The sequence below is a fragment of the Erpetoichthys calabaricus genome, chromosome 2 (assembly GCF_900747795.2).
Source record: "Erpetoichthys calabaricus chromosome 2, fErpCal1.3, whole genome shotgun sequence".
Lineage (NCBI taxonomy): Eukaryota > Metazoa > Chordata > Cladistia > Polypteriformes > Polypteridae > Erpetoichthys > Erpetoichthys calabaricus.
In genome coordinates this window covers 230,929,323-230,957,297 of record NC_041395.2, presented here as the reverse complement: position 1 = coordinate 230,957,297, position 27,975 = coordinate 230,929,323, and the positions used below count along the sequence as shown (strand labels likewise).

Sequence of the window (27,975 nt, the reverse complement as noted above, 5' to 3'; positions counted from 1 at the left end):
TTCCAATGGATGTTTTTCAAATGTTGACAAGTAATAAGCAAAAGGAATCACTGAAAACCACAGACAACAAAAACAGCAAAAAAAAAAAAAAAAACAGTACGAGGAAAGTTCGAAGAAAGAGATTTTTTTTACAATGTTTCTGTTTGGGAATCGTTGTGCAAACGTGCACAACTGAGCATGCGACCACAGATCTAACTGCTCTGTGGATGATTCGTTCAAGCATTTCAAGGTCACTTCGTTGTAATGAAAGCATCGGCTGAATGTTCTTCATAGTAACGTGATTTCTATAGACTCATGTCATATGGGGAAACTGTCGGGACCATAAAAATACTTTGTTGTAATACTCTCTCTCCTCTCTCTGCACCGCTGCAAAGCCCCGCCCGCCAAGCGTTCTGAAAAGTCTGAGTGAGTCGCCGTTGCCGGCAGTTCTCTCGCGGCCCGGCAGTCAGACGGCTGCGAACCGGGGGTTGAGGACCCCTGATATAGAGGATTAATTTTAGGCAAAAAGCACAATTAATAATACAACAATAACACAAACAACAACAACAACAACAACAATAATAATAACCCTCAAACTGGAATAGCATAGGACACACAGTTAGGGCAAAATAAAATTAAAACAGCAATGCTAAAAATGTTCTCCATAGTCCATCTCTCACTGGTAAAACGCTGAGGTTGTGCATTGATTGGATAGTTATATTGCATTATTTGCATGTGTGAGCAAGGATACAGTCAATAGGAATCATGGGTAACTGTTTAAAGATAATCATTATCCTTACACTTTAATTGAATTCTATGATTATATTGTTAATTATTACAGTAACCTAAAATTAAATGTATACATTTATGGAGCAACCTTTGTAAGATTATAAGTACATTGGCACCAGAATTGTAAGCTACATGTTAGGCAGGCATGGTTTAAATACACATCTACATAATATAGCTACAGCTTCAGTGGTAATTTGATAATGTGATACAAATGCATTGTTATTTTTTTATTGAGAGAAACATGCAAATAAATAAATATAGCCTTCCAATAAAGCCCACTTCCAACGTGTTTTCTAAAATGGCACTCCTCACTGGTGTATTTTTCTAAGACAGTTTTGTAAAGAGATATTGCTATAAGGAGAAGTGGAAAAAGTTTGGAAAAATCTACTAAAATAAGAAATATAACTACATAGGCAAAACTTTGCTCAAGTAAAAGTACACATATCTGACCTGAAAACTACTAATTTAAAAGTAACAAAATATGCTTGCAGGAAAAATTACTCAAATAAAAGTACAGCTTAGTTACTTTCAAAAAAATTAATAAATTAGTATAAATTAGTAAATATCTTCAAATATCCATGCCGTGCATTGGAAAGTATAAACAGAATAAACATAGCAATAAGATTGTAAGATTGAGAATTCAATAAGGCTGCTATGTTCTTTATTTAGAGTTTACTTAAAAAATTGTTTTCATGTACAGTAGATAAACTTGGCGGAAAACCTCACATGCAAAACCGCAACTGTCAGTTTTTCTGTTAAATGTGAAAACATTGACTGATTAAAAGATAAAATTTCAAACACAGAACAAATATGACAGAAGGATCCAGTGTCGTCTCTTAGTTTGTGGCTTTCTCCTGGTTTTCAACAAAGGAAAATATTTTCATTTTTAAACCAAACTCTAAATAAACAACACAACAGCCACTGTGGCTTGAAAATGTACCACTGTCTGCTTCTAGGAAACTAAATCCTTCATCAACCGCAAAGTGCCTCAAACTCTCCCTCCCTGAAATGAAGTTTAAATGTATGAAAACAATATTTTTATTACTACATGTGAGCTATACTAATTACAATTTAAAATCAGTAGGGGTGCTATATTATTTAGATTGTTATTAAAAAGTTGCTGAGCATTCTCATCACAGCCTGTTACTCTACTAGTGCACATCACTGAAGTAACCTTAATATTCCAAATACTTAGTACTCAAAGACATTATGGCTACAAATGCCTGATGCACAAGAAATGAGAATGGTCTCTAAATATCAGATGACAATGCAATCTGTAGTTACAATTATAAAGTATAATTTGAGACAGCAAAAGCTCCAGTAAAGAAAAACAGTTTTCAAAATAAAATGCATTAGCAGATAAAAGGCTTTTGAATCCAATTGACATTATTCAAGTAAAATCTGCACAGAACCAGCATAAAGAAGCAAATTTTAAAAACTCAAACCACATTTAAAATGTTATCTCTAAACAGCAAAGCAGAGCACCTATTAACCAACTACGGTAAAATACTTGTGATTGTGCGGCACACCCTTAAATACATGAATGTTGAAAAAGGAAAAAAAAGACATGCAGACAGTAGTTGCAGGATTTATCGGGCAATAAGCAGAAGTACTTCTATTTTGTCAATTGTTGATCAATTGAAATGTGTGCTTAGAGGCGTACAGTGCGTGTGTCATCAGTGTAACTTCAAAGGAGTTTTTTGCTGAGCCCTTCATGTGACCAATTCTTGTGTGTTGCACGCAGTGCAAAAGTCAGGTGATATGCACTCATCATCACAAGTCTCAGTGCTGAGCTTTCTGAAGCAAAACATTTTGGAAGTGCCCACATTCTTATACAGAAAATTACTGTTAAATATTACAAACTTATTAAGTAAATAATGGTGAATTTGCTTAATGCAGCTCACATTATTCACTGAACGGGAACACTTTTTAAAAATGATGTCGCCTGTGATACCAGCTTATCCTTTTGGTCAACTGGGCACTGCTTCATTTGTAACAATAAGTGGTTATCAGAAATTGACTCTGGTATTTTTCAGTGCAGTTAACTATCACTTTTTTTATCATTTATGCTATATTTTAAACACCCCACAAGTTTAAACATCAATTTACCTCCATGGGTGTTTGTAAATTTCAGGAACAGGTTATGTAAGCAGGTAACTCCACTGTTTTTGAGGTCCAGTTTACAACACATGATGAAGCAGTTTGGTCTTATGTCCTTGAGATTGAATCGCTCTTCTAAATGTGATCAGTGTCTTATATTTTTTAATACTGTCGATGCTACCACTACATCTGGAACTTTCTGCTGCATCTTCCTCTGCATAGTTATCTCCACATGCAGCAGAAACATAAAGTCACTGCTGATGAGATTTAAGGCACCATCAGTATAGCCAATATACTGGACCATTACACCATGATATACTGAGATGCATCCACTTACTGAAATAAGAAAACTGCATGGCCGTTATATTATTTATTGGAATGGTTTATGCTTCCAGATCATGATTTCCCCCACCCCCAAATTTTTGTAGTTTTTTGATTTTAATTGAAGTTTAATTTTGAATACAGCCAATCAATTATACTCTGTAATGACCTGCCTTGAAAATATAAGGAAGTAGGATTGATACTAAATTAACATAAATTTTAAAAAGTAAAAGTATTTCAATATTAAAACACTTTAAACAGTACAATGCCCTACCAAATCTACTCAAGCACCGTAATGAAATCTATACTAATAAAAGGCAAAGCCCTCACTCACTCACTCACTCACTCACTCACTCACTCACTCACTCACTCACTCACTCACTCACTCACTCACTCACTCATCACTAATTCTCCAACTTCCCGTGTAGGTGGAAGGCTGAAATTTGGCAGGCTCCTTTCTTACAGCTTACTTACAAAAGTTACGCAGGTTTCATTTCAAAATTCAAAGTGTAACGGTCATAACTGGAACCTCTTTTTTGTCCATATACAGTAATGGACGGCAGCTCGCTGGCCGTGGGAGGCGGGGTTGCGGGGGTTGCGTATCGCGTCATCACGCCTCACACGTAATCACGTGAACTCACTGTGAAGGAGAAAGGACGGCCTTATATGGCGTTCGTTTATAAAACAGCGGACAGGCTGTGTAAAGGCAGCTTCACAAAAAAACAGATCCTTAACAAATTGTTATTGGTATATTTTCCCTCAGTTTAAAAAGGTTTTATTTTCTTCTTAATAAAAATTTAAAAGCAGAACTTCGCCGCTGCAAAGCGCGCCTGACTTTATTGAAAAGAAACTAAACTTGCAGCGCCGCTCTTCAATGACGCGCTGCTATTCAATGACACTTGCCTATCGCCTGACTTTATTGAAAAGAAACTAAACTTGCAGTGCCGCTATTCAATGACACTTGCCTAACGCCTGACTTTATTGAAAAGAAACTAAACTTGCAGTGCCGCTATTCAATGACACTTGCCTAATGCCTGACTTTATTGAAAAGAAACTAAACTTGCAGTGCCGCTATTCAATGACACTTGCCTAACGCCTGACTTTATTGAAAAGAAACTAAACTTGCAGCGCCGCCGCTATTCTATGACACTTGCCTAACGCCTGACTTTATTGAAAAGAAACTAAACTTGCAGTGCCGCTCTTCAATGACGCGCCACTATTCTATGACACTTGCCTAACGCCTGACTTTATTGAAAAGAAACTAAACTTGCAGCGCCGCTCTTCAAAGACGCGCCGCTATTCAATGACATTTGCCTAATGCCTGACTTTATTGAAAAGAAACTAAACTTGCAGTGCCGCTATTCAACGACACTTGCCTAACGCCTGACTTTATTGAAAAGAAACTAAACTTGCAGTGCCGCTATTCAATGACGCGCCGCTATTCAGTTACACTTGCCTTACGCCTGATGAGCCAAGAATTAGGGCGAAACACGTGTCGCGTACTCTTTGCATTATTTGAGAGTAAACTATTTTCAACCATTCTATGATCTGCTTCTCACAACTGAAGGCACCGTGGCTGATGTTAGCTGACTTGCTGGCCAACCATAAGCGTTACCTGGTAGGTAACCCCCCATACAATCAGATTGTGATTCAGACTACGAATGCCGTGAATGTAATTACCCCGATCTACATGCTGTCAAATAAACGAACCACACGCCATGGCGCAATGTTAGGGGCTTCGCCTCTAGCGCTGACGTCCGAGGTTTGATTCCCGTAAGCGAGTGCAGTGAGTGTGTACGCCTGATGAGCCAAGAATTAGGGCGAAACACGTGTCGCGTACTCTTTGCATTATTTGACAGTAAACTATTTTCAACCATTCTATGATCTGCTTCTCACAACTGAAGGCACCGTGGCTGATGTTAGCTGACTTGCTGGCCAACCATAAGCGTTACCTGGTAGGTAACCACCCATACAATCAGATTGTGATTCAGACTACGAATACCGTGAATGTAATTACCCCGATCTACATACTAGAGAAAACCTCAATGAAGAAGAAACAGTGTGTAAGCATACATATTAACACATGTGCAATTAAACGTGTGCATTTACGGGATGATTTCTCAGGCTTAAAAGCTCGCCTTTTATTAAAAAGGTAAATGTAAACTGTTTTCATTCTGAAGGGCACAAACCACGTTGGATTTCAGCCGTTAAACGCGCAAAAATGTCGGTACACCAGATAAATAAGCGCAACATATTATCAGTTGTATTGTATGCTTACAATACATATAGAAATGTGTTAATCGTTAACTAATAGTATGGGATGGTGTTTTTCGACTCGCGCCTTGATTTAAACGATTCCATGTCTTGGTGGGTTTGCGTAGCTTATTGTCAATATCTTTACACCTGTTTTTAAGACTTATTGACTGAAACGGGCTTTAACGAAAAAACTTAGGGCTTTGCTACAGGATACACCCTCCACAAGTTAAGGAAGTAAAAATAAAGGTATATATTTCTGTTTTATTTAAACCTTTTAAGTTCGTACGCATAGCCCCATTTGGCTGTTTTAGTTTTTTTTTTCTTTCTTCAGTAATATTTAATCTCCTTAAAGAAAAACAACATATGCATTTTACTTTTTTTGTATCTCTTTAGTAATATTTTAGTGTAAAAGGATAACGAGTATTTAAACCTTTTATGTATACTTTATAAAGTTATTTTACACAATGTTGAAAAATTAATAAGAAAGCTACATATTTTGGCAGCTGCTGCTTTAATTTTCAATGAAATGAAAAAAGCTCTCCAAGAGAAAACCTCAATGAAGAAGAAACAGTTTGCACTAAAAAGGAGAAACCCTCATTTATAAAGGTTTGCTGCAGATGACTTAACTGAAAATAAATGTATAGTTCCTATGTGTATAATATATATTTATCTATTTGACTTATGCCTTTATTCCAGCAACTTGCAACATCTGAGGTACAATTTGTTACATTACTTTTGTTTTTTGCAGCACAGGCAGGTGAAGTGACTTCCTCAGGGTCACACAGTGGTGTCAGTACCAGGATTTGAACTGACAAGCTCCGGGTTTGCTGAAATATTACTGAAGAAAGAAAAAAAACGAAAACGGGCAAATGGGGCTATGCATACAAATGTCCATCCATCCATTATCCAACCCGCTATATCCTAAATACAGGAGCCAATCCCTGCCAACACAGGGCACAAGGCAGGAAACAAACCCCGGGCAAGGTGCCAGCCCACCGCAGGGCGCACACACCCACACACACCCACACACCAGGGACAATTTAGAATCACCAATGCACCTAACCTGCATGTCTTTGGACTGTGGGAGGAAACCGGAGTAACCGGAGGAAACCCAGACAGACACGGGGAGAGCATTCAAACTCCACGCAGGGAAGCGAACCCGGGTCTCCTAACTGGCACCTTTCACTGCGCCACCATACCGCCCGCATACAAATTTAAAAGGTTTAAATAAAACAGAAATATATATCTTTATTTTTACTTCCTTAACTTGTGGAGGGTGTATCCTGTAGCAAAGCCCTAATGTTTTTCATGAAAGCCCCTTTCAGTCAATAAGCCTTAAAAACAGGTGTAAAGCTAAACTTGCAGCACCGCTATTCAATTACACTTGCCTAACGCCTCTCCTAAGGGGAGATACTGTGGGATCTGGGCATCAGTCAAAGCACCAATCACAGGCCCAATTAGAAAGTGGGAAGCTGTGATTTGTTGTCTCCCTCCCATGTAACAATCACAGCCCGTGTTACAACGCACTATGTATGTATGTATATATGTATATATATGTATATGTAGATATGTGTATATGTAGATATGTATATATATGTATATGTATATATATGTTTACATAACCTCTTTAACACACTACTTCTCCGCTGCGAAGCGCGGGTATTTTGCTAGTTAAATATAATTTGTTACTTTACACCACTGGTTATAAGTAATCAAACATCCCCCATGACATTCTCAAATTGTAAATTCACTGTTTTGTTTCCAACTCTTTCACATTTTGCTTCCCCCAAGCTCCTTTCTTGGGCCTACAGATTTCTATGTACAGGACTGGCAGTGATGATTCCTCCCAAAACCCAGGGTTTTTGGGGCACCATTTACAACTTCGTCTAGGGCAGATAAAACCCTGGAACTGGGTCTTTTTTGAGCTACTGATAAATATTTCCTTATTCATGCTGACCAGTTTGCTTGATTCTTCTAACTTCTTTGACATTCACTTTCAAAAAGTGCATTGTTACAAGGTTAAATTTGTAAGTCTTCTTCAACACTGTTGATATGTTTGACTGCTACCTTGCAAAGTCTGAACAATTTTCAAAGGAGAATGGCAAAAAAATTGCAGTGTCCAGGGGCCTCATGTATAACGGCGTGCATAGAACTTACACTATAACATGGCATAAGCACAAAAGCGGAAATGTTCGTATGCACAAAAAAATCCAGATGCATAAATCTGTGCGTTCGCCAATTTCCACGTTCTACATAAATCCTGGTCAGCATGAAACGTAACGCACATGCACGTGCCTGCTGTCCTGCCCCAACTCCCAGAATTACGCGTCTTTGAATATGCAAATCAGTATAAATAGCCCTTAAGCTCAGCGTACCAAGTGGAGGCAAGGAAAAACATACTATTTGTTGTTTTAAACACTGATTTAAACAGCAAAAGGAAGTTGAATGAGTGACATAGAGTGTCGGAGAAACTCAAAAGCTCAAGTTCACAAAGTCGCACAGTGCCCGAAATAAAAAATAAATTGTCAGATATCAAAGTTGCCATGAAAAGGCAAGTCGTAGCCCACCGTCTGAGTGTCATATGAAAGCTTATTAGGGTACAGAGAAAAAAAAAATAGGCACACAGTGGGAAAAAAGCATGAAATGTCAACTTTAATCTTGAAATTTCCACTTTAATTACGCAGTTTATTTTGTCATTAAAGTAGAACATCATAAACTTCATCTTAAAATCGTTTAATTTACTAGTTTCTCAAATCCCATCGTAGATAAAGTAGCACGTTAAATGCTTTGTTTTGTATTTGATCTTTTATGTGCTCTATGTGTGTGAATCACTACGTGCTTCCGGGCTTTCTCTTACTCCGACAGGGCACAGAATTCATTACATTCGTAATATTACAGCTCTCTGAATAATTAAAATACTGAGATGTATACGTGATATCATTTTCATGATTATAGGAGTTAAAGCATGTTATTAAACATGGGAACACGATATTGCAGTGATTGTTCATGTTTCACGCAAGATGCTTGCTGAGCCATGCATGACCTCAGATGAAATACTTTATTGTAGCAGTACTGTCTCTTTCAAACGTACTAACCCCCAATTCCTATCCTTACTTTTCTTTCTCCAAATACCCAATTACCACACAATCAGCTCTGTAATAGACGTTAAGTAATCTGTAAGCTTAGAACGCCGATTCTTCAAAACTTTTAAGGAACATTGAAATATCTTCATAGTATGTGTTTAATTATTCTATCCATCTAGCCATCCAGTGTCGTGCCAGTCCCAGCAAGAATACAGCACGAGGCAGGAACAATCCGTGAACGGAGCGCCAGCTCCTCACTAGCGCTTTGGCACCGTGTCCTCGCATGTTTAATTATTAACAATATAGATTATTTAAATGAAATTAAAGTTTTATCTGCATAATATAAACATATTTTTTTTTAAATATGCATTTCATCTTAAAAATGTTATAGTTATCATATGTAAATACACGCTTTATAAAGTGGCTCAGGTTGTGCAATATTATAACTGTAGTGCAAGTTTACAGTGAGGTAATTGTACTTATAGGTACAAACAGTTCTACAAGGAGCACTTGATGGACTGATTGAGTGCGTTTATAGTTCTTGGGATGAAACTGTTTCTGAACTGTGAGGTCCGTACAGGAAAGGCTTTGAAGCGTTTGCCATATGAGAGCAGTTCAAATAGGCAGTATGGCTGAGGCAGCGTGTGCTTGATGCTGTATACCGATAATTCTCTTTCCGATCAGCTGTAGATCTGTGATTCCCCACTCAGATATAATGATATAAATACTCGGAGTGGTGCAGTGAGAGTAATATGGAAAAAGATGATCCGCTGTGGCAACCCCTAACGGGAGCAACTGATAGAAGAAAAAGAAGAATATGCAGTGAGAGTAACAATGCTAAAGCAGATATGGTATTTGGAATACTTTGGCTATTACCTGGACCATTATATTGTTACAGGTAAATTACAATCAGATGCATTAAACTAATAAACAATATGCAGTGGGCGGCACGGTGGCGCAGTGGGTAGCACTGCTGCCTCGCAGTTAGGAGACCCGGGTTTGCTTCCCAGGTCCTCCCTGCATGGAGTTTGCATGTTGGCTGGGATTGGACCTTGTAGTTAGGATATAGCGGGTTGGATAAAGGATGGATGGATGGACAATATGCAGTTAGTTTCAGTGTATATGATAAAGCTGCATCAGGGATGTGGATCTAAGAATGAAAGGGAAACCACACAGTAATAGTAGCACTGCTTTGACGTTGGGTGCCGCCAGTCTGCAAAACCGAGCGGAGAACTTGCGTACACCAAGGTATGAGATACCGTGGAAACGTGCGTGGCTTTATGCCAAGTTTAGGTTTTATACATCGCGATTTGAGCGTGGAAACGTTCGTATGCAACATCTTTGTGCTTACGCACCGTTTATACATGAGGCCCCAGAAGTTCAAAGTTGAAAGAGGTCACAAACTCAAGGCTGTCATCACTGACAAAGGTGCTTCAGCTAAATACTGACTAGATTTAGTGGAGTGAATACTTATACAATCAACTGCTTTTTGTTTTATATTTGTAGTTAATTTTAAACCCCTTTGCAGAGATCTGTCTGCATTATGGCACTAAAGTCTCTTTTTTTTAAATTGATCAGATTTAGAAAATCCAAATTAAATCAATGAAGATTCACTGTCCTATAATAACAAAATATGAAAACCTGTAAGGTTGTGTTTAACTTTTATTAACACTCCATATGTGAGAAATGATCACAACTCTAAAAAACTTGCATATATCGATAAACTGTATTTATTCTGCTTCTTAGAAACAAGTGTCCTTTGCTTACCTTAATATAAGATGTCACACACGTGCGACTAGGAGCAAGCCGAGTGGACCAAGTGGAGGTAATTACCCGCCAGGCCAGGGGGTGGCAGGGTGCAATAATCCTATTTCTGTTATCTCTGCAGACCAAATACATGAACACCTGCTGATTTAACATCACTTCCTGTTCCGGTGCCCAGACTGACATCACTTCCTGTTTCAGACAAATGACATCACTTCTGGTTCCAAAACCAGATCAGTTCAATCCTGGAACTCAACCTAACAACAACTTCTTGTTTTTCTTTAAACCTTTTGCAGCCAGCGACAATATACAGGTGGCTACCCCAAACTTTTCCAGTGTGTTGAGACTCATTCTTTCACAAAGAGTAATGGTCGGGAAACTCCATTTACAGAGAAAGGTAAGGAAAAAAAAGTAGGAGCCTTACCGAAATGTCTAATAATCATTCACATTGCCAAAAACAAAACTGATAACTGATTATTGGATTGGACAATTAGTATTAATTGATACATTCCCTTTGTCCCAACCCTCAGTAACTTATTTTATTTTTTTAATACAGTAATCCCTCGCTATATCGCGCTTCGCCTTTCACGGCTTCACTCCATCGCGGATTTTATATGTAAGCATATTTAAATATATATCGCGGATTTTTCGCTGCTTCGCGGGTTTCTGAGGACAATGGGTCTTTTAATTTCTGGTACATGCTTCCTCAGTTGGTTTGCCCAGTTGATTTCATACAAGGGACGCTATTGGCAGATGGCTGAGAAGCTACCCAGCTTACTTTTCTCTGTCTCTTGCGCTGACTTTCTCTGATCCTGACGTAGGGGGATTGAGCAGGGGGGCTGTTCGCACACCTAGACGATACTGACGCTCGTCTAAAAATTCGTCACGTTGCTATCTTTTGTGCAGCTGCTTCCTGAAACGACATGCTGAACGGTGCTTCGCATACTTAAAAGCACGAAGGGCACGTATTGATTTTTTTATCTGTCTCTCTCTATCTCTGTCTATCTCTCTCTCTCTCTCTGCTCCTGACCAATGGAGAACGAACACGTCCCTGATCCTTATGACCTCACTTCCTGTCTTCCCCTTTAAAACCCTGCCCTTTGTCCTAATTCCTCAGTCTTCTCTTGGACTCAATTGTATGCACACCAGTGCTGTTTATTTACATAAAAACGACTTTTGCAGCCAGGATACCAGATTATACGGGTGGCTGCCCCAAACCTTTATCTGAGTATGTCTCGTCTTTATGATAGTGTCTTGTTTAAATTTGCCATAGCTCTCCTTCCCAAAGCATGCACAGTTTAATTTCATGGCTGCAATCTACAGATACCTTTGAGCTAAGGATAACAACATTTGTTACTACTTCTTCTTCTTCTTCATCTATTAGAAAAGAATCAACATGGATGGGTGACATCATTTTGGTTTTGCAAGCCTGCTTTTGCACTTGATCCTTTCACTTTCATCAGAAGGTAACACATGGCAAACCATTTTGTTTAGGCCTTGTTGCAGTCCAACTACAACAGTTTAACATAACGTTATCATACCAAATTAATACACTCCAGGGTCACATAGCCCATCTGGCAGCACTGGACACAAGCAAGAAAAAAAACCTGGACAGAGTACCAGTGCTTCACACACTTCAGTAAGTTTGTCTGCTCAAATCCTATCACAATGCACTCTTGATGTGCAAATTTGCTTCCTATTCCTTGAGCCTTTAAACAACAAAGATGATATTCACATTGTTGGAAATGCATTTAGGCTACTGGATGCCAGCATATAATAAATAAACTGGATTTATACGATGAAATTCAAAGTGAAACTCAGGATTCTGCCAGTAAGTAACTCAGCAGCAGTGACCAATACAGATTCCATGCCAAGAATATGAAATGTGAAACTGAGTATATGTGCTAGTCAGAACAAGAACCATGCATTTATGTGAAATGAAAAACATATTTATTTGATCATTTTTATTCTCTGTACTTAGACAGAATGTCCAAAAGCAATATTAAAAAGGTTTAACAATAAAATATCTTGAAATACCCATTGGATATATATTTCAAAGGAAGTGGGGTATCATTTTACATATATCTGTGTTTTGTAAAGTGACAACTATTACAGTATAAAAAACACAAAAACAAAACAAAAGAAAAAAAAACAGAAAGACATTGGCATATAAAACAAAAAGCATTAATGTCTTTCCAAGCATAGGTCTACCCCTTAGCATAAACCAGAAAATAATCACTTGAAAGGTAAGGGCCTGTTCAATCTACTGGGGAAGCAAAGCAGACTAAACAAAGTTCTTCTTAGTATCAAACATTTATTTCGCCCGACTGCCAGCAGGATCAGTGTGCAATAGTTCCAAAGGTAGCACTTGTCTCCAGTCACTTCCTGTCACTTTCTGCAAGGGCTCATTGTGCAAACTGGACCAGCAGCTGAGAGCTCCGGTCAAGGATCAATCTCCTCAGGAATGATGGTGAGCACAGCATCCTCATTTCCACGGCGTACGACTACTCGCAAAGTGCTGTCCTTCTTGATGGCGTCACTGACATCGCTAGCTGAGGTGACTGCCTGGCCATTGATGTTGATGATTACATCATGCTCCTTCAGACCTCCTCTGAAACGATAAGATTTATCATCAATGAGAGGTAAAAATTTCACTTATCTATTTGTATGTTTCCCACGGCGCCACGTTCCGAACGTTGTTTAGGCAATTTAAACCGCTGTTGCGGTATAAGAAAAATCCATATCATAACAAAAATAAAAAACAGTTTCGGTATGAACTGGTATACCACCCAGCACTGTGACTGTTGGCTGTTGTAGTCTGACAGACCCAGAGACTCAGTCCAACCAGTGTTAAGCAGTAGGGGCAGAATCTGTGTGTGTGAGAGTTGAGAACCAATGGGCGCTCAGCCAGAAGTACAATGCATACAATGCAGCTACAAAGCATAAGGAACATGGGTCTTGTTTAACATTGCAAAAAGAAGAAGGACTCGTCTGTCAAATGTCTTGTGTTTTCCGTATCATAACAGCATATAAAGAAGAATGAAAAAAGGGCTGAGCTCACCATACCTGTAAACCATTGAAACAGCACTTGCTCTGTCAGGCAGCAAGTTATTGGTAGTCAGGTAAAGGAGTGTGCTTGCGATATTTTAGTAATGTGAACCTGTGTTGGAAAGTTGTCACGGAGGAATTTGTCATGCCCGGCGATTTATAGTTGTGTATCTGATATCCTCAGGCGATGAGATCAGCAACTGTAGTCATCACTTTTGAAATCCCCTCTGACTACAAGTTATGTAACTGCCATCAACTTTAGTGATCTAGTTCCTGAGGCCAAGGTGGTATTCTACAAAGAGTGCTTACAAAATAAAGCCTTAGGTCTACTATATTGCCAAACACACACATACGCACTAAACGACAGCTCCTCAAAAACTGCCCAAAACATATGGCATACAGAAAAACTTTATATTATACATTTCTTTCAAACTGTATGCAGTATTTAAGGTTGATGGGTATATCTAGGGTAGCACAATGTGATGTGCTTCGAATCCTACTTCCCTGTCTGTATATTTTTTAATAATGAGTACTCTGATTTTCCTCCCATACTCCCCGAAACACATACAGGTTTGGATAACTGGTGATTCCAAATTGGCCCATATGGGTGTGTACGTGAGGGGGTCCTGTGATGGACTGACACTCTGTCCAGGACTGTCTTCTACCTTGTGCCTGCATTAAAGTGAGTAGGTTTGAGAATGTTAGGGTGTGGTATATTGTACAGTATGTATCCAATCTCATCCAATTAACATGAAATGGAGTGTATGCTAATGCTGCGTTCTCACATTACGATATTTACAACCAAAGCAGACATTCTTTATGCGGTTTAGCCAACATACAATAGAATATGGGCATTTCTATTTGGTGACTTTATATTCTGCAGCTTTTTTAAAATCTTATAAAATGCAAAAACTTTACGGAAAATGAGAAACCCACCTAAGCTCTTTTTTCCCACAAAAATTGTTCAAAAATAGCCCAGACCAGCTGTGTGGGAAAAATGCCAACCCTGTGACAAAACTGTCTGAGGTGTCAAAACTTGTTCTCTTGCATGTAATACAGCATATTGAAGACATCCTTTGGCATAATGGAGGTCAAATCGCAGCGCATACAGCGTACAAAAATTTGCTGATATGTAGATTACCTTTGTTATTTTAGTCCTTGAATGTTTAAACAGTTTAATTTGAATGGTGGCATAAAGACTACAGGAGTCGCCATTCTGTAAATTATATTTCCTGTCCTCATTGACTGCTGGTTTTGTTTTCTTTTTTGTGAGACTCTGTGTAGTCAATAGATAAAGGCTGCCAGCAGTAAAAATAGACTCTGCATATTTTTAGCTTATCAGATTAGACAAAGAATTCACAGAGCAAATAAACTGGCAGGAAAATCAAATCTAAGCTATGGAAAATATAAAAGGGAATCAAGAAGTGTGCTGAAGTTTAAGACATTTAATTACTAATTCACTGCAATCTTTCTCCATAACTCAAGCCATAATTATGCTAAGATAAAGAAACATTTCAAGAATGTTACATGACAACCTTAACCCGTTCAATTCAGAATTAAAGTTGATTCATCCACCTTTGGGAAATCTTGTACATTATTTCCTTTTTTGTCATTTTAAAATGATGTAAAGAGAAACTACCAGATTCCACTTGTTCTTAAGAGATTTGTTATGTTATTTTTATTTTTTCTGCCCTTGGGTTGTCTAGTAATTAATTTTATTCATCATTTGTTTATATTTCATGTTTTCCTTGTGGTGTACCTTGAGGTCACTGGTTTGTTGTGGCTGTTGCTGGGCACAGGATTGCCAGTCTATGGAGTATGAGTAAACACGGAGGTGCGTGATACAGGAATCACAGCTTACAGAAGGAAGGGGTGACTTATCTTTTCTCATTTGAAATATATAAAAGGAAAGACTTCTCCCAGCAAAGCAAAATACTAAAAGTTTGTTTTCAGAGAATATTGGAAACTGACCTCAACTTGTCTCTTGACTTGAAGTTTAATTTCACCCTTCATTAGCACGGATTCAGTGATTCTTTGGTGATGGATGGACAGGCATCAGAATGCGACTGTATCATTGAAGTATGCAATGAAATGAGAGTGTCTGTTCACTTCGATGTCCTGCTATCTAAATTACTACAAAATATCTAACACCAAAACAGTCTGCATAGGATTTATGCGTGGTCAAAACCTTATGTAACTTTAAGCCAATTTCCACATCAAGTTTGTATTTTAAAAATTGCTTTTGTGTAAGAAATAGTTTGCACAGATTTCTGACTGTAAGCAAGTTTTAGACATTAGGCTTCTGGTGTGTCAGTGGATAGCCTATATAATTTTATATTATTATATGTATAATATTGCGACTCTTCAATTCCACCCGGGGGTTAAACATTAACATTATACAAAGTTATTGTCTATTTTTTCCTGCATTGTTATCAATCTTTAATTTAATATTGTTTTTTGTATCAGTATGCTGCTGCTGGAGTATGTGAATTTCCCCTTGGGATTAATAAAGTATCTATCTATCTATCTATCTATCTATCTATCTATCTATATTTCAGAAAGTATTTGATATGCTAGCCTATGAGATATTATACAACCAGATGTACATTACCCTTCATGACTAGGCTTTCAAATTGAAATGCTGGCGAAGTAGTGATGAGCAAAATGGATACGTTTGAAATCACATACAGTTTTGTGAAGCTGCCACTAAAATTCTTTTTGCAGGTAATATCACAATTGTGAAACCGAAAACACATTTAGAAAAGTTTGCATTGCTCCCTAAAGCCTCATTTACACTTTTGTGTTTACATGCTTTCTTTTCTACAACTGTGTAATGCTGTGTAATGCAGGTAACCAGCTGCACACTGGTCAAATCAATTCTGTTTACTCCTCTTGTTCACATAACAGCAAACAGAGGAGTGCAGTGCAATTGTTTTGTTTAAATGTGATGTGCTACATATTTTCCATATGAAGATGCACCAACATGCAGCTTTATGCAAATTACTGTGTTTATGCACTATACAGTTAGACCCTCATTACTTAGCAACCACCTTCTTCTGATGGAGGATGTGCACAATTAATGAGCTGGTGCATTTTTAAGAGTGTGATCTTCAATATTATTATAAGCGGCAAAGTTGGCATCATACTACCAGAACAACCACAAAACATTGATAATGGCTCAACAAAATGTCTTTACCTGACAGAAAAAGAGTCAGATCGCTATACAACAAAGTTTTTGCTTCTTGAAAACTGTTGGGTGTTTCTTATAGATTTTTGGGTGCTGATCACAAATATCACATCAAAATGTACCCATCACGTACCGTTTCAGAGACATCTTCAGTTTTGTCATGCTTTTTTCTTATATTTTCGCTCCCGTAAGTGACTTATCAACAACGGTTTGTGCAGCCTGGGCATGTCCAGGCATGGAATCAGGCCAAGCTGGAAGCTGTTCTATGGAAGCTGACATCCTGGGCAGGTCTGAACGAGCTTGACACTGTCTCAGCATGCTATAACGGTGGCTTGCATACACCGATCCTGCTCATTTGGTTAATATAGATAGTCAGTGTGTATGTATAGTACCAGTATAGTAAAGTATAGCATCTGTAGCAATATAACAGTAAGTAAGCTTGATGCTATAGATGTTTTGGTGTCGGGTGATATGTTTCGTCAATGTCGTAAAAGCCGTGATACATTCTGCTATATCTGTGACCACTTACGCCTCAGAGACATTGGATGACTGCTCTTGTGAAGAAAGCTTATCATCTGTATTTCGGCTGCAAAGTTGTTGCTGTGCGACATGTGCTGTCAGTCTGAGAGCCTGGCTCAGAGGCACTCGAAAGACAATGCAGTTTGCTGTTTCGATGATATGGCGAGAACAGAAAGACCATGTGACGAACTGTTACTTCTGTTTGACTAATGTGCCTGGTTTCTCTGCAAAAAACAAGAAGTCAATTGAATATCCTAATCTGCCTTCAGCAATGAGACCCGTGCCACATGACGACAGTCTTCCAATTCCGAAACCACCAGAGGATTGGACCTTAGATGAACCAGATGAAGAAACTGCAATGCAGGGTACTGACAGTGACATTGACCCAGATTTTGAACCGTGCTCATCAGGCGATCCACATCTGATAACACAGTCCGAATTGAACGATTTGGTCAGAGATTTGGGTCTGTCAAAAACAAAAGCCGAGCTGCTGGGTTCGAGACTGCAGGAATGGTGTTTGCTGTCACCAGGTATGAAAATTTCTGTGTTTCGAGGCCGACATCATGATATAACCAAATTTTTTGCACAAGTTGACCAGTCTCTGTTTCTGTTGTGACATTGAAGGATTGTTCTCAGCCTTGGGTTGTGATCACTATTCTCGATAGAACTGGCCACTCCGTAAAAAGTTAGTTCCAGGACAGAAAATTGTGGCACATGAATCGCTTGTCAACCCGGCAAAGATATTTTTGCCTCCTCTTCACATAAAACTGGGACTCATGAAGAATTAGGTGAAAGCACTGAACAAGGAAGGCAAAGGTTTTCGTTATTTAAGACAGCTGTTCCCAAGAATAACTGACTTTTCCGGGCAATTACAGAGCACCAAACTACATTCAGCTGGTAGACAAACATCCCAAAGCATACAAGACAATGAAGTGTAACATGTCACTCAAGATTCATTTCCTCCACTCACACTTGGACTTCTTCCCCACAAATCTCGGTGCTGTCTTGAATCTTGAAACTAAGATTAAAACTGCCATATTACCAATTAAAACTATAAAATGACATTAAAAACTCAGAATCAATGTCTCCATGATGGGACAGTTACCTTTCTGAGCTGGAATGTTAAAGGCCTGAATCACGAAATAAAGAGAAAGAAAGTATGCTCTCACCTAACAGGCTTAAACGCTAAAACAGTATTTTTACAGGAGACCCACTTACTAACCAAGGATCAGTTCAGACTACAAAAAGACTGGACTGGCCAAATGTTCTATTCTAGCTTTATAAAGAAAACTAGAGGGGTGGGAATTCTCATACATAGAACAGTTCCATTTGTAGCATCAGATGTAGTATCGGACCCTGAAGGGAGATATGTGATGGTCATGGGCAACTTATATAACAGTAAAATGATTTTGATAAATGTTTATGCACCCAATGTTGATGATAAGGAATTCATGCAAAATCTATTTGCATCCATTCCCAATGTGAACACTCATAAAATTATAATGGCTGGGGACTTTAATTGTGTTTTAAATCCACTCTTAGATAGGACTCCTGTGACAGGGGGGACAACATCTAATACTGCAAAGATAATTACACAGTTTTTAAATGATCACAACTTATCAGACTCCTGGAGGTTTCTTAACCCAAACTCAAGAACATATTCGTTCTACTCACCAGTACATTATAGCTACTCAAGAATTGATTATTTTTTTATAGATAATAATTTCCTGCCTACAATTAAATCATGCAAATACGACACAATTGTTATCTCTGACCATGCCTCTCTAGTCTTGGAGCTAAAATCATTAAGCCCCTCACACTCACCTCGCAGATGGCGTCTTAACCCTCTTTTATTGGCAGACGAGAACTGCACAGAATTTATATCCAAACAAATCAGCTTCTTCCTAGAGACAAACACGTCCACAGAGGTTTCTGCAGGAACACTCTGGGAAACTCTAAAGGTCTTCTTAAGAGGACAGATTATTTCATATCTTTCCCACAGAAATAAATTAGAAACCAAGAAAGTGTCAGAGCTAAGAAGGGAAATTACTAGAATAGATGAAGAACAAGCCAGGCGTCCAAATGAAGTTCTCCACAGGAAAAGGCAGGCCCTGCATACAGAACTTAACATCTTAACAACTAAAGAAACTGAACAACTTATTTATAAGTCTAGACAGCATTACTATGAACACGGAGAAAAAGCTATTAAGCTCTTAGCTCAACAAATTCACAAACAAGAAGTTCACAATGCAATACCAGTAATCACCAACAAGAATGGAGAAGAAATCATTGACCATAATAAAATAATGCACACATTTAGAGATTATTATAAGCCTTTATATTCTGCTGAGCCCAAAGAAGACAACACACAATCTAATGCATTTCTGGATACATCACAGATACCACAAATAGATGCTTCAAGTGCTGAGGAACTGGATAAACCTCTAACGCTAACAGAATTACTAGATGCTATAAAGTCACTACAAAGCGGGAAATCATCAGGCCCTGATGGTTACCCCGTAGAATTTTATAAGAAATTCTCCACTCAGCTAGCTCCCCTCTTATTGGCAACATTTACAGAAGCTAGAGACAACCAAATACTACCTCAAACATTTCGACAAGCATTAATCACCGTTTTTCCTAAACAAAATAAGGACTTGTTACAATGTGCATCATACAGACCAATTTCACTCCTGAATAATGATGTTAAGATACTCTCAAAAATCCTAGCTAGAAGGATGGAGAAAGTGCTGCCCTCGATAATATTACAAGATCAAACTGGATTTATTAAAGGCCGACACCTATCTTCAAATCTCCGACACTTGTTTAATGTTATATATTCACCAGCAAAATCAAACACCCCAGAGATATTACTATCATTAGACGCAGAAAAAGCATTTGATATGATTGAATGGAATTATCTTTTCACTGCATTGGAGAAATTTGGGTTTGGCCCGAATATTTGTGCATGGATCAAACTTCTGTATACCAATCCAGAAGCTTCAGTTTGTATTAATAACATTTGCTCAGACTACTTTAAACTAGAACGTGGTACCAGACAAGGATGTCCCTTGTCGCCACTGTTGTTTGCAATCATTATTGAACCACTGGCGGTTCACTGCCGAAATTCTTATCAGATAAAGGGGATTGTCAGAGAAGGATGGTCTTATATATATATCAGACCCAGAAAACACTGTCCCTGCTGTTTTAACAGCACTAACAGAATTTCAAAAGATATCTGGTCTTAGAATTAATCTGAATAAAAGTATACTCTTTCCAGTGAATTCACAAGCATATAATATTAGATTAGACACCCTACCTTTTACCATAGCAGATCAGTTTAAATACCTAGGGGTAAATATCACAAGTAAACATAAAGCTCTTTATCAACAAAATTTTGGCGTCTGTATGGAAAAAATTAAGCAAGACTTGCATAGATGGTCAACCCTTCATCTCACTCTAGCCGGAAGAATTAACATTGTTAAGATGAATATCCTTCCTAAACTTCTCTTTTTATTTCAAAACATTCCAATATATATCAATAAATCGTTTTTTAAACAGTTAGATTCAACAATAACCTCATTCATTTGGAACTCACAAAACCCACGAATCCGAAGAGCGACCCTACAAAGACCTCAGGCAGAAGGTGGCATGGCTTTACCTAATTTTCAGTTTTATTACTGGGCAGCAAACATACAAGCCATAAAAACCTGGACACAAATAAATGAACATACACAGGCTTGGTCCGCAATAGAAGTAAAATCCTGTAGTACTTCTTTATATTCCCTGCTCTGCTCTCCAATAAATGAAAGTTATCGCAAATATACTAATAACCCAATTGTGCTTTACTCACTCAGAATATGGAACCAAATTAGAAAGCATTTTAAGATGGAAAATCTTTTATCAGTGGCACCTCTGCAAGAGAACCACCTCTTTCAACCTTCGCAAGTATATCCAGTTTTTAATACCTGGAAAAGTTTTGGGATTAAAATGCTCAGAGATCTTTATATAGACAACATATTTACATCTTTTGAAAAATTACGTTCAAAATTCAACCTCCCAGCTACACATTTCTTTTACTATCTTCAAATTAGAAATTTTGTTAAACAGAAATTGCCTGATTTCCCCCACCTTGCACCCTCCACAATGCTGGAAAAAATACTGCTCAATTTCGAGGAAATAAACACTATTTCCGCAATATATAAAATCTTATTAGAGTCCCTACCTTTCAAAGATCCAAGAGGACATTGGGAAGAAGATCTCTTAATCAATATATCAGAAAAGGAGTGGAAGGTAGCAAAGCAGGGAATTCACTCGAGTTCTATATGCGCAAAGCATAGAATTATTCAACTAAAAATTATATATCGAGCCCATCTGTCTCGCTTAAAACTGTCCAAAATGTTTCCTGGGCAGGATCCAACCTGCGAACGCTGCAACCAAGCTCCTGCCTCACTGGGTCACATGTTCTGGGCCTGCACCAAACTAACATCATTTTGGACAAAAATTTTTAAGTGCCTCTCAGACAGCCTTGGGGTCACAATCCCTCCTAACCCATTAACAGCAGTGTTCGGTGTTCTTCCAGATGGACTTGAATTGGAGAAGGACAAGCAAATGGTGATTGCATTCACTACACTTTTGGCACGCAGAATTATTTTGTTAAATTGGAAGAATCCTAATTCTCCTCTTATAAGTCAGTGGGAAACCGATGTTTTATATTATTTGAAATTGGAAAAAATCAAATTCTCAGTTAGAGGATCTGTACAAAATTTTTTCAAAACCTGGCAGGATTTAATCAATATTATTTTAGAATAAGAGAAATAACTATTACCGCATTTAACTCCCTTCTCCATCTCTTATTTACATATATATTTACTTCTCCCTTTCTTTTGTTTAATGTTGCCTTATTAAAAAGCCTTAAGCAATTTTCCTTTAGCTAAGCTCTCCTTCTCAGGGGTGGGGTTTGATTTGTCTTCAATTTTGTTGGGTTATAAATTGATCTGTTTGTATGGAATGATTACAATGAAAATTAATAAAATAAAAATATAAAAAAAAAAAAAAAATCTCGGTGCTGTCAGTGACGAACATGGTGAAAGGTTTCACCAGGACATTGCTACGATGGAGAAATGATACCAGGGCACCTGGAATCCATCAATGCTTACTGACGACTATTGGACACTGCAACATGATGCACCAGACATTGAATACAAAAGAAAATCAGGAGCAAAACACTTTTAATGCTGTTGAATTTAATGGCTTATGTGAAACATAAACGTGACTAAATACGTTATTGTCAGTAAACATATAAATGTCCATTTCTCCGAGTTCCAACGTGATGTAGTAAAACCAAAACTATATCTGTGCATACCCAGTAGTTACATGTCACAATCAGCAAAAATTTTGCAGGAAGCAAGACTTTTCAAAAAAACTGTTGTGCAGCTTTTTCTTTTTAACAGAGATCTTTATTTAAATACTAAATGGAAGGTGGATACATATGGAATTAATGCATGAAGAGACTTCCAAAAAGGAAATTACGCTAGGTTCACATTATAAACCTCATTGCTTATTTTGTATTTTTTGCTCAGATTGTAGTTGCCTATTTTAACAGTTCACATTCATAAGCACAGTGGAACCTAGGGTCACAAACGTCTCGGACCATGTACAAATCGGGTTCGACCAAAAAGTTTGCCAGACTTCTGCATCTGTGTATGACCACACACTCGGGTGATGAACAAGCCGGTTTCCCTTCCGGTTCGTACGCGCAGATGATTTCCGCACGTGTTCAGTCTCTCCCTGTGCAGTGAGTGAGCGAGGCAGAGTGCGAGAGCGCGAGCGAGCGAGAGAGCGCAAGCGAGCATATATATATATTTACATATAGCTCGTACAGTCCGGAATGGATTAATTGTATTTACAGTACATACAATCCTATGGGGGAAATTACGAGCAGAGTTTTGGAACGAATTACGGTCATGACCACTGTACAAGTGACCTGTATCTAACTGTAATGTGAACACATCTGTCCTCTAAAACGGCACGCATGATGTGTGCACAGGTCATCTGCATCACAAACAACAAAAAACAATCACATTTGCGATATGACTCATGGTATTAAAACCAATAAAATGGATGCATTGCTTTTGCTCTGGAGGACTGCAAACAGTTCAGCAGCAAAATGTACATTGAAACACAATGCAGTCCAAAAAACATTAGATGTCTTATTGAAAGCCTGTTAATGCTATATTGCTTTATCAAATCCAAAGATAATTAATAATTTCTAGTTAAAGGTCTGCCAAAAATTGTTTTTCATGTTATTTTCTAACAAGGTCAGTACTAATTGTGGCAGGCAAACTTTAATCTTCTGAATTCAAAATGCTTAAGAAGAAAAAAGATATTCTTCCTCAAAGCATAATGTTTAGTCTTTCACTAGCCTTGGGATGTTTATTAGAATAAGAAAGGCACATGCAGACACTTGTAAAGTTAAGAAGTTTGTCTAGTCTTGTTTTGTCTGTCTTGCATTTACTCTTTTGTTTTTAAATATAAGCAATTATTACACAGCATTTCTTTAACTTATGTATTTAGCATAAATATACAGTATGTATTATTATTATTATATTCTTTCTTAAAACAAGTAAGATCAGTTACTTTGATGTAAGTCTAATAACCAGAATAATCCTCTTCCACAAAGAATGGTAAGCAAAATAGTAGTAGTCAGCTTACTGAAAACTCCAGTTAAAAAAAAGAAAAACAGTAATGGTAATCCCTAAAAGATCAACTATAATCCTCCAACTGGAGATTCAGAGTTCAGAAAGTAACTGGTTAATGGTACTGTGATTGTTCTTTAAATTGGGTGATGTCAAAAGTAGGGTTCCACTGGCATTAGCACTAGGACTACAGCTTTTTAGAAACATGTATAACAAAATAAGCAGTTTTACAAACAAAAGAAGAACATTCAGTCCAACAAGTTAATTTGGGCAGCTGACAGATAAGTTTTTTCTATCATCCAGATACAATTTAATAAATGGTTAAGGTATCCACTTCAACTACGTTACTTGGCAGGACAGTTTGAATAGTTTCTGACTTCAATTCCAGATAGCCTGAAATTACCTCAATTCTCTCCATTTAATTTGACCAAACCTCTTTGTATGTATGTATGTATGTATGTTTAATATTTAATGAAAATTTAAAAAAAATTTATTGTAACTACCCTTGCTCTGCATATGGAAAGCAAGCCCTATTAAATATGTAACAGTCCTTATCCTTAAAATCGATGAAATAGAAACCTGTGTGAATGGGATATTGGGGAAATTTTGCTATAACATAACCAAATCAGGTTGATGAACTAAATGGCCCCCTCTTGTTTGTAACTTTTATTATATTCTAACAACATTCAGAATTGGGGTCAATTTTTAAAATTTCATTACAGTATATGAAGTAGAATGTGCTGTGCTGTTGTAAATGTAATCAGAGTAACAAAGATTGTTCGTTAGTTTTTTCCACTGCACCCAGTACATACAAAAACAAGAAAAACGTCCTCACACACAAAACTATAAGTATGCAGACCAAGTTACATTACATTAGTTTGGTGGATAGTAGCACTGTTGACTGTCAGGATTTTGATTTGACATGTCTCAGATGCATTAGGTGAAAGGAAATGACAAACAGGGGTAGGCAGAAAGACCTCTTCTCATCAGATGTTCTCTTAGTTTTTAATGTACAAAAATCAATTGCTATCCCATCCAGAGTACATCACAGTTGGTCTAAAAATATACAGTGATCCCTCGCTATATCGCGCTTCGCCTTTCGCGGCTTCACTCTATCGCGGATTTTATATGTAAGCATATTTAAATATATATCGCGGATTTTTTGCTGGTTCGTGGATTTCTGGGTCTGTTAATTTCTGGTACATGCTTCCTCAATTGGTTTGCCCAGTTGATTTCATACAAGGGACGCTATTGGCAGATGGCTGAGAAGCTACCCAACTTACTTTTCTCTGTGTCTCTCTTGCGCTGACTTTCTCTGATCCTGACGTAGGGGGTGTGAGCAGGGGGGCTGTTCGCACACCTAGACGATACAGACGCTAGTCTAAAAATGCTGAAAGATTATCTTCACGCTGGCTACCTTCTGTGCAGCTGCTTCGTGAAGCGACATGCTGCACGGTGCTTCGCATACTTAAAAGCTCGAAGGGCACGTATTGATTTTTTTTATCTGTCTCTCTCTCTCTCTCTCTCTCTCTCTCTGCTCCTGACGGAGGGGGTGTGAGCTGCCACCTTCAACAGCTTTGTGCCGCGGTGCTTCGCATACTTAAAAGCCAAACAGCCCTATTGATTTGTTTGCTCCTTTGAAGAGGAAGATATGTTTGCATTCTTTTAATTGTGAGACTGAACTGTCATCTCTGTCTTGTCATGGAGCACAGTTTAAACTTTTGAAAAAGAGACAAATGTTTGTTTGCAGTGTTTGAATAACGTTCCTGTCTCTCTACAACCTCCTGTGTTTCTGCGCAAATCTGTGACCCAAGCATGACAATATAAAAATAACCATATAAACATATGGTTTCTACTTCGCGGATTTTCTTATTTCGCGGGTGGCTCTGGAACGCAACCCCCGCGATGGAGGAGGGATTACTGTACACTACATGAAGCTAAGCTACGGTATTTTTATGAGTTTGATCTTTCAAATGTATATCAAAGACTGACCAACCCAAACAGTAATTCATGATATCAAAGTGGATATTCTTGAGGCAACATAATAGAAAGGCCAGTAAAATTGTTGATTTTCTTAGTACAGAGAAAGCTTGAAATTCTGATATCAGAACAATGGTGCAGTCAACCACTAGAGGGAGCAGCGGCACTCGGAGCTGTCTTAACAGCATGGTAGGCCACCTGGGAAAAGCAGTGCACTGGGGCCCCTACCTACATAACCACTCAGCAAGTCACAACATACATAGATTAGGATGGGGTCCCAATGCTCGTGGGGCCCCTGGGCAACTGCCCAGCATGCTCATGCATTAAGACGGCCCTGGCAGCACTTTATCATTTTGCACTTTGTGACTTTGGAAGGTTTAAAGCCTCAGTATCCAGTCTATGCAGGCACATGAATTCATGTGCAAGACTGAAGAAATGTTTTTTTCAACCAAGCATTAATCCAGTGAGGTGTTCGGCTCCACAATATGCTTGATGAAAATCAAGAACTACTGCTAATTTAATTTCCATATGTCTTTCACCCATGTTGCCAGTAATTGTTGTCTGACTCACTTAATTCTTTGCATTTATATAGCACTTTTCTCACTACTCAAAGTACTCAGCAATTGCAGGTTAAGGGTCTTCCTTGCTCAAGGACCCAACAGAGCAGAGTCCCTATTGGCATTTACGGACTCAAACCGGCAACCTTCCGATTGCCAGTGCAGATCCCTAGCCTCAGAGCCACCACTCCACCTTTTGAAATAAGGCATTTTAATAACTGAAAACAAGAATCTGGTTGGACACATAAATTAAAAATCTCCATCAAGTGATGTCATTGCATGTCATTTACTGTACATGTTCCAAGTTCCTGATTTAACACCAACACTTTAACCCATTTTATCCTTCAGTAGGAGAATACAAACCACACAGGGTTATAAAGCAGTGTGTTTGTTACATATGTTTACCCTTACTTCAACGTATTTAGCAAGCACTGAGACCCCTGCCTGTAAGTAAATTTCAAGTCTGTGCATCTTCAGCATTAAAAAAAATAAGAGAATGGAACAACTTGTTTTAGTTTTAAGGAAACTGGGCTTCCAGAAGATGAAACTCAATGCACAGAGGAGAATGAAACACTTTTTCCACAGATTGACATAAGGAGTCATCTGAGGCAACGAAGCCTATTACTTGGTAGCAAGGTGGCTTTGAAATTTGTGTCACCCACTCTCTTTCAAAGAGGCCAGGAAAGGCTCTCTTAACAGCAGACTGATGTCCACAAAGATGTAAAGACTGAGGGACCAATAATGCCACATAAGCATTGGCATTGTCTATGCAGCCGGTGTACTGTTTGCAAATTGTGTAAGGCAACAGGTTCTCTGTCTAAAATTAGATTTGTGTTTTCGCAACAGTAAATAAAGCCTTACTTTTTAGATAATTTACCTCATTACAAGAACTGACTAATTTATATGCACCGTGTATATTTTTGCTCTCCATCTAGTTTCAAGGGTGCCTCTGTCATATACAGTATATCCACATGGTTTGGAAATGCAGCTATATATTTATCCCTGGTGTTTATTTTCTTCATGAAGTGAAGACAGTCAGCTTAAATATAAAAAGCCAACCATACTTTGGTCACACTGCTAAAACTGGAATTACTTTGGTACGGATATCTGATGATGCAACAAGTTGCCATTTTCGCTGAAAAACATTTTTAAGCAGAGGAAGCTCTGTGTTAAAACATTGTAATGAAGAATTTAAAAGCTTCTCAGCTTAACAAGACAGTTTTTTGTAACATTTCACTAGCAGGCACAGATTGTGGCACATCCACGTATTAGTATCTTCAAATAAAATACTGTACATAAGTCATAGGTTTAACAGTGAGAAAAAAAAAAAAATCATCCTAAGAGGTAAGCACACTGATACAAAAAAGCAGCATCAATGCATTTGAAACAGGGATAGCAGTATAACATGGCGTGAGTGTGTCTTCTTAGGGTTACACTAAAACTGGCGAACGTCTATACAAATAACATTGCAGTCAAATTAATATTTATAAATATTTCAAAATGAGTGTCTAATATCCTTACATTCAATTTACTTTTCAAAACACATTTCCAGATATCTCAAAAGATGTTCATTTACATTTATAGTAGGGGAGCGGGCATCCCGGCTGGTACAGGGGATAATTCATTACCTGGACAGGATGCAAGTACAACGACATAAACAAAGCAGCCGGTGGGACAGGAAAGTACTTTTGTAC

The 27,975-nt window shown here is 38.1% G+C and overlaps 1 protein-coding gene across 1 annotated transcript in view; it reads right to left on the bottom strand.

The window, feature by feature from the left end:
* Positions 1–12,219: 12,219 nt before the first annotated feature.
* Positions 12,220–27,975, bottom strand: part of htra1b (HtrA serine peptidase 1b) — a 152,813-nt gene continuing 137,057 nt past the window's right edge. The window contains exon 9 of the mRNA XM_028795231.2: positions 12,220–12,903. Coding sequence (XP_028651064.1) covers positions 12,735–12,903 — 169 coding nt within the window. The 3' untranslated portion in view covers positions 12,220–12,734. The remainder of the gene's footprint in view (positions 12,904–27,975) is intronic.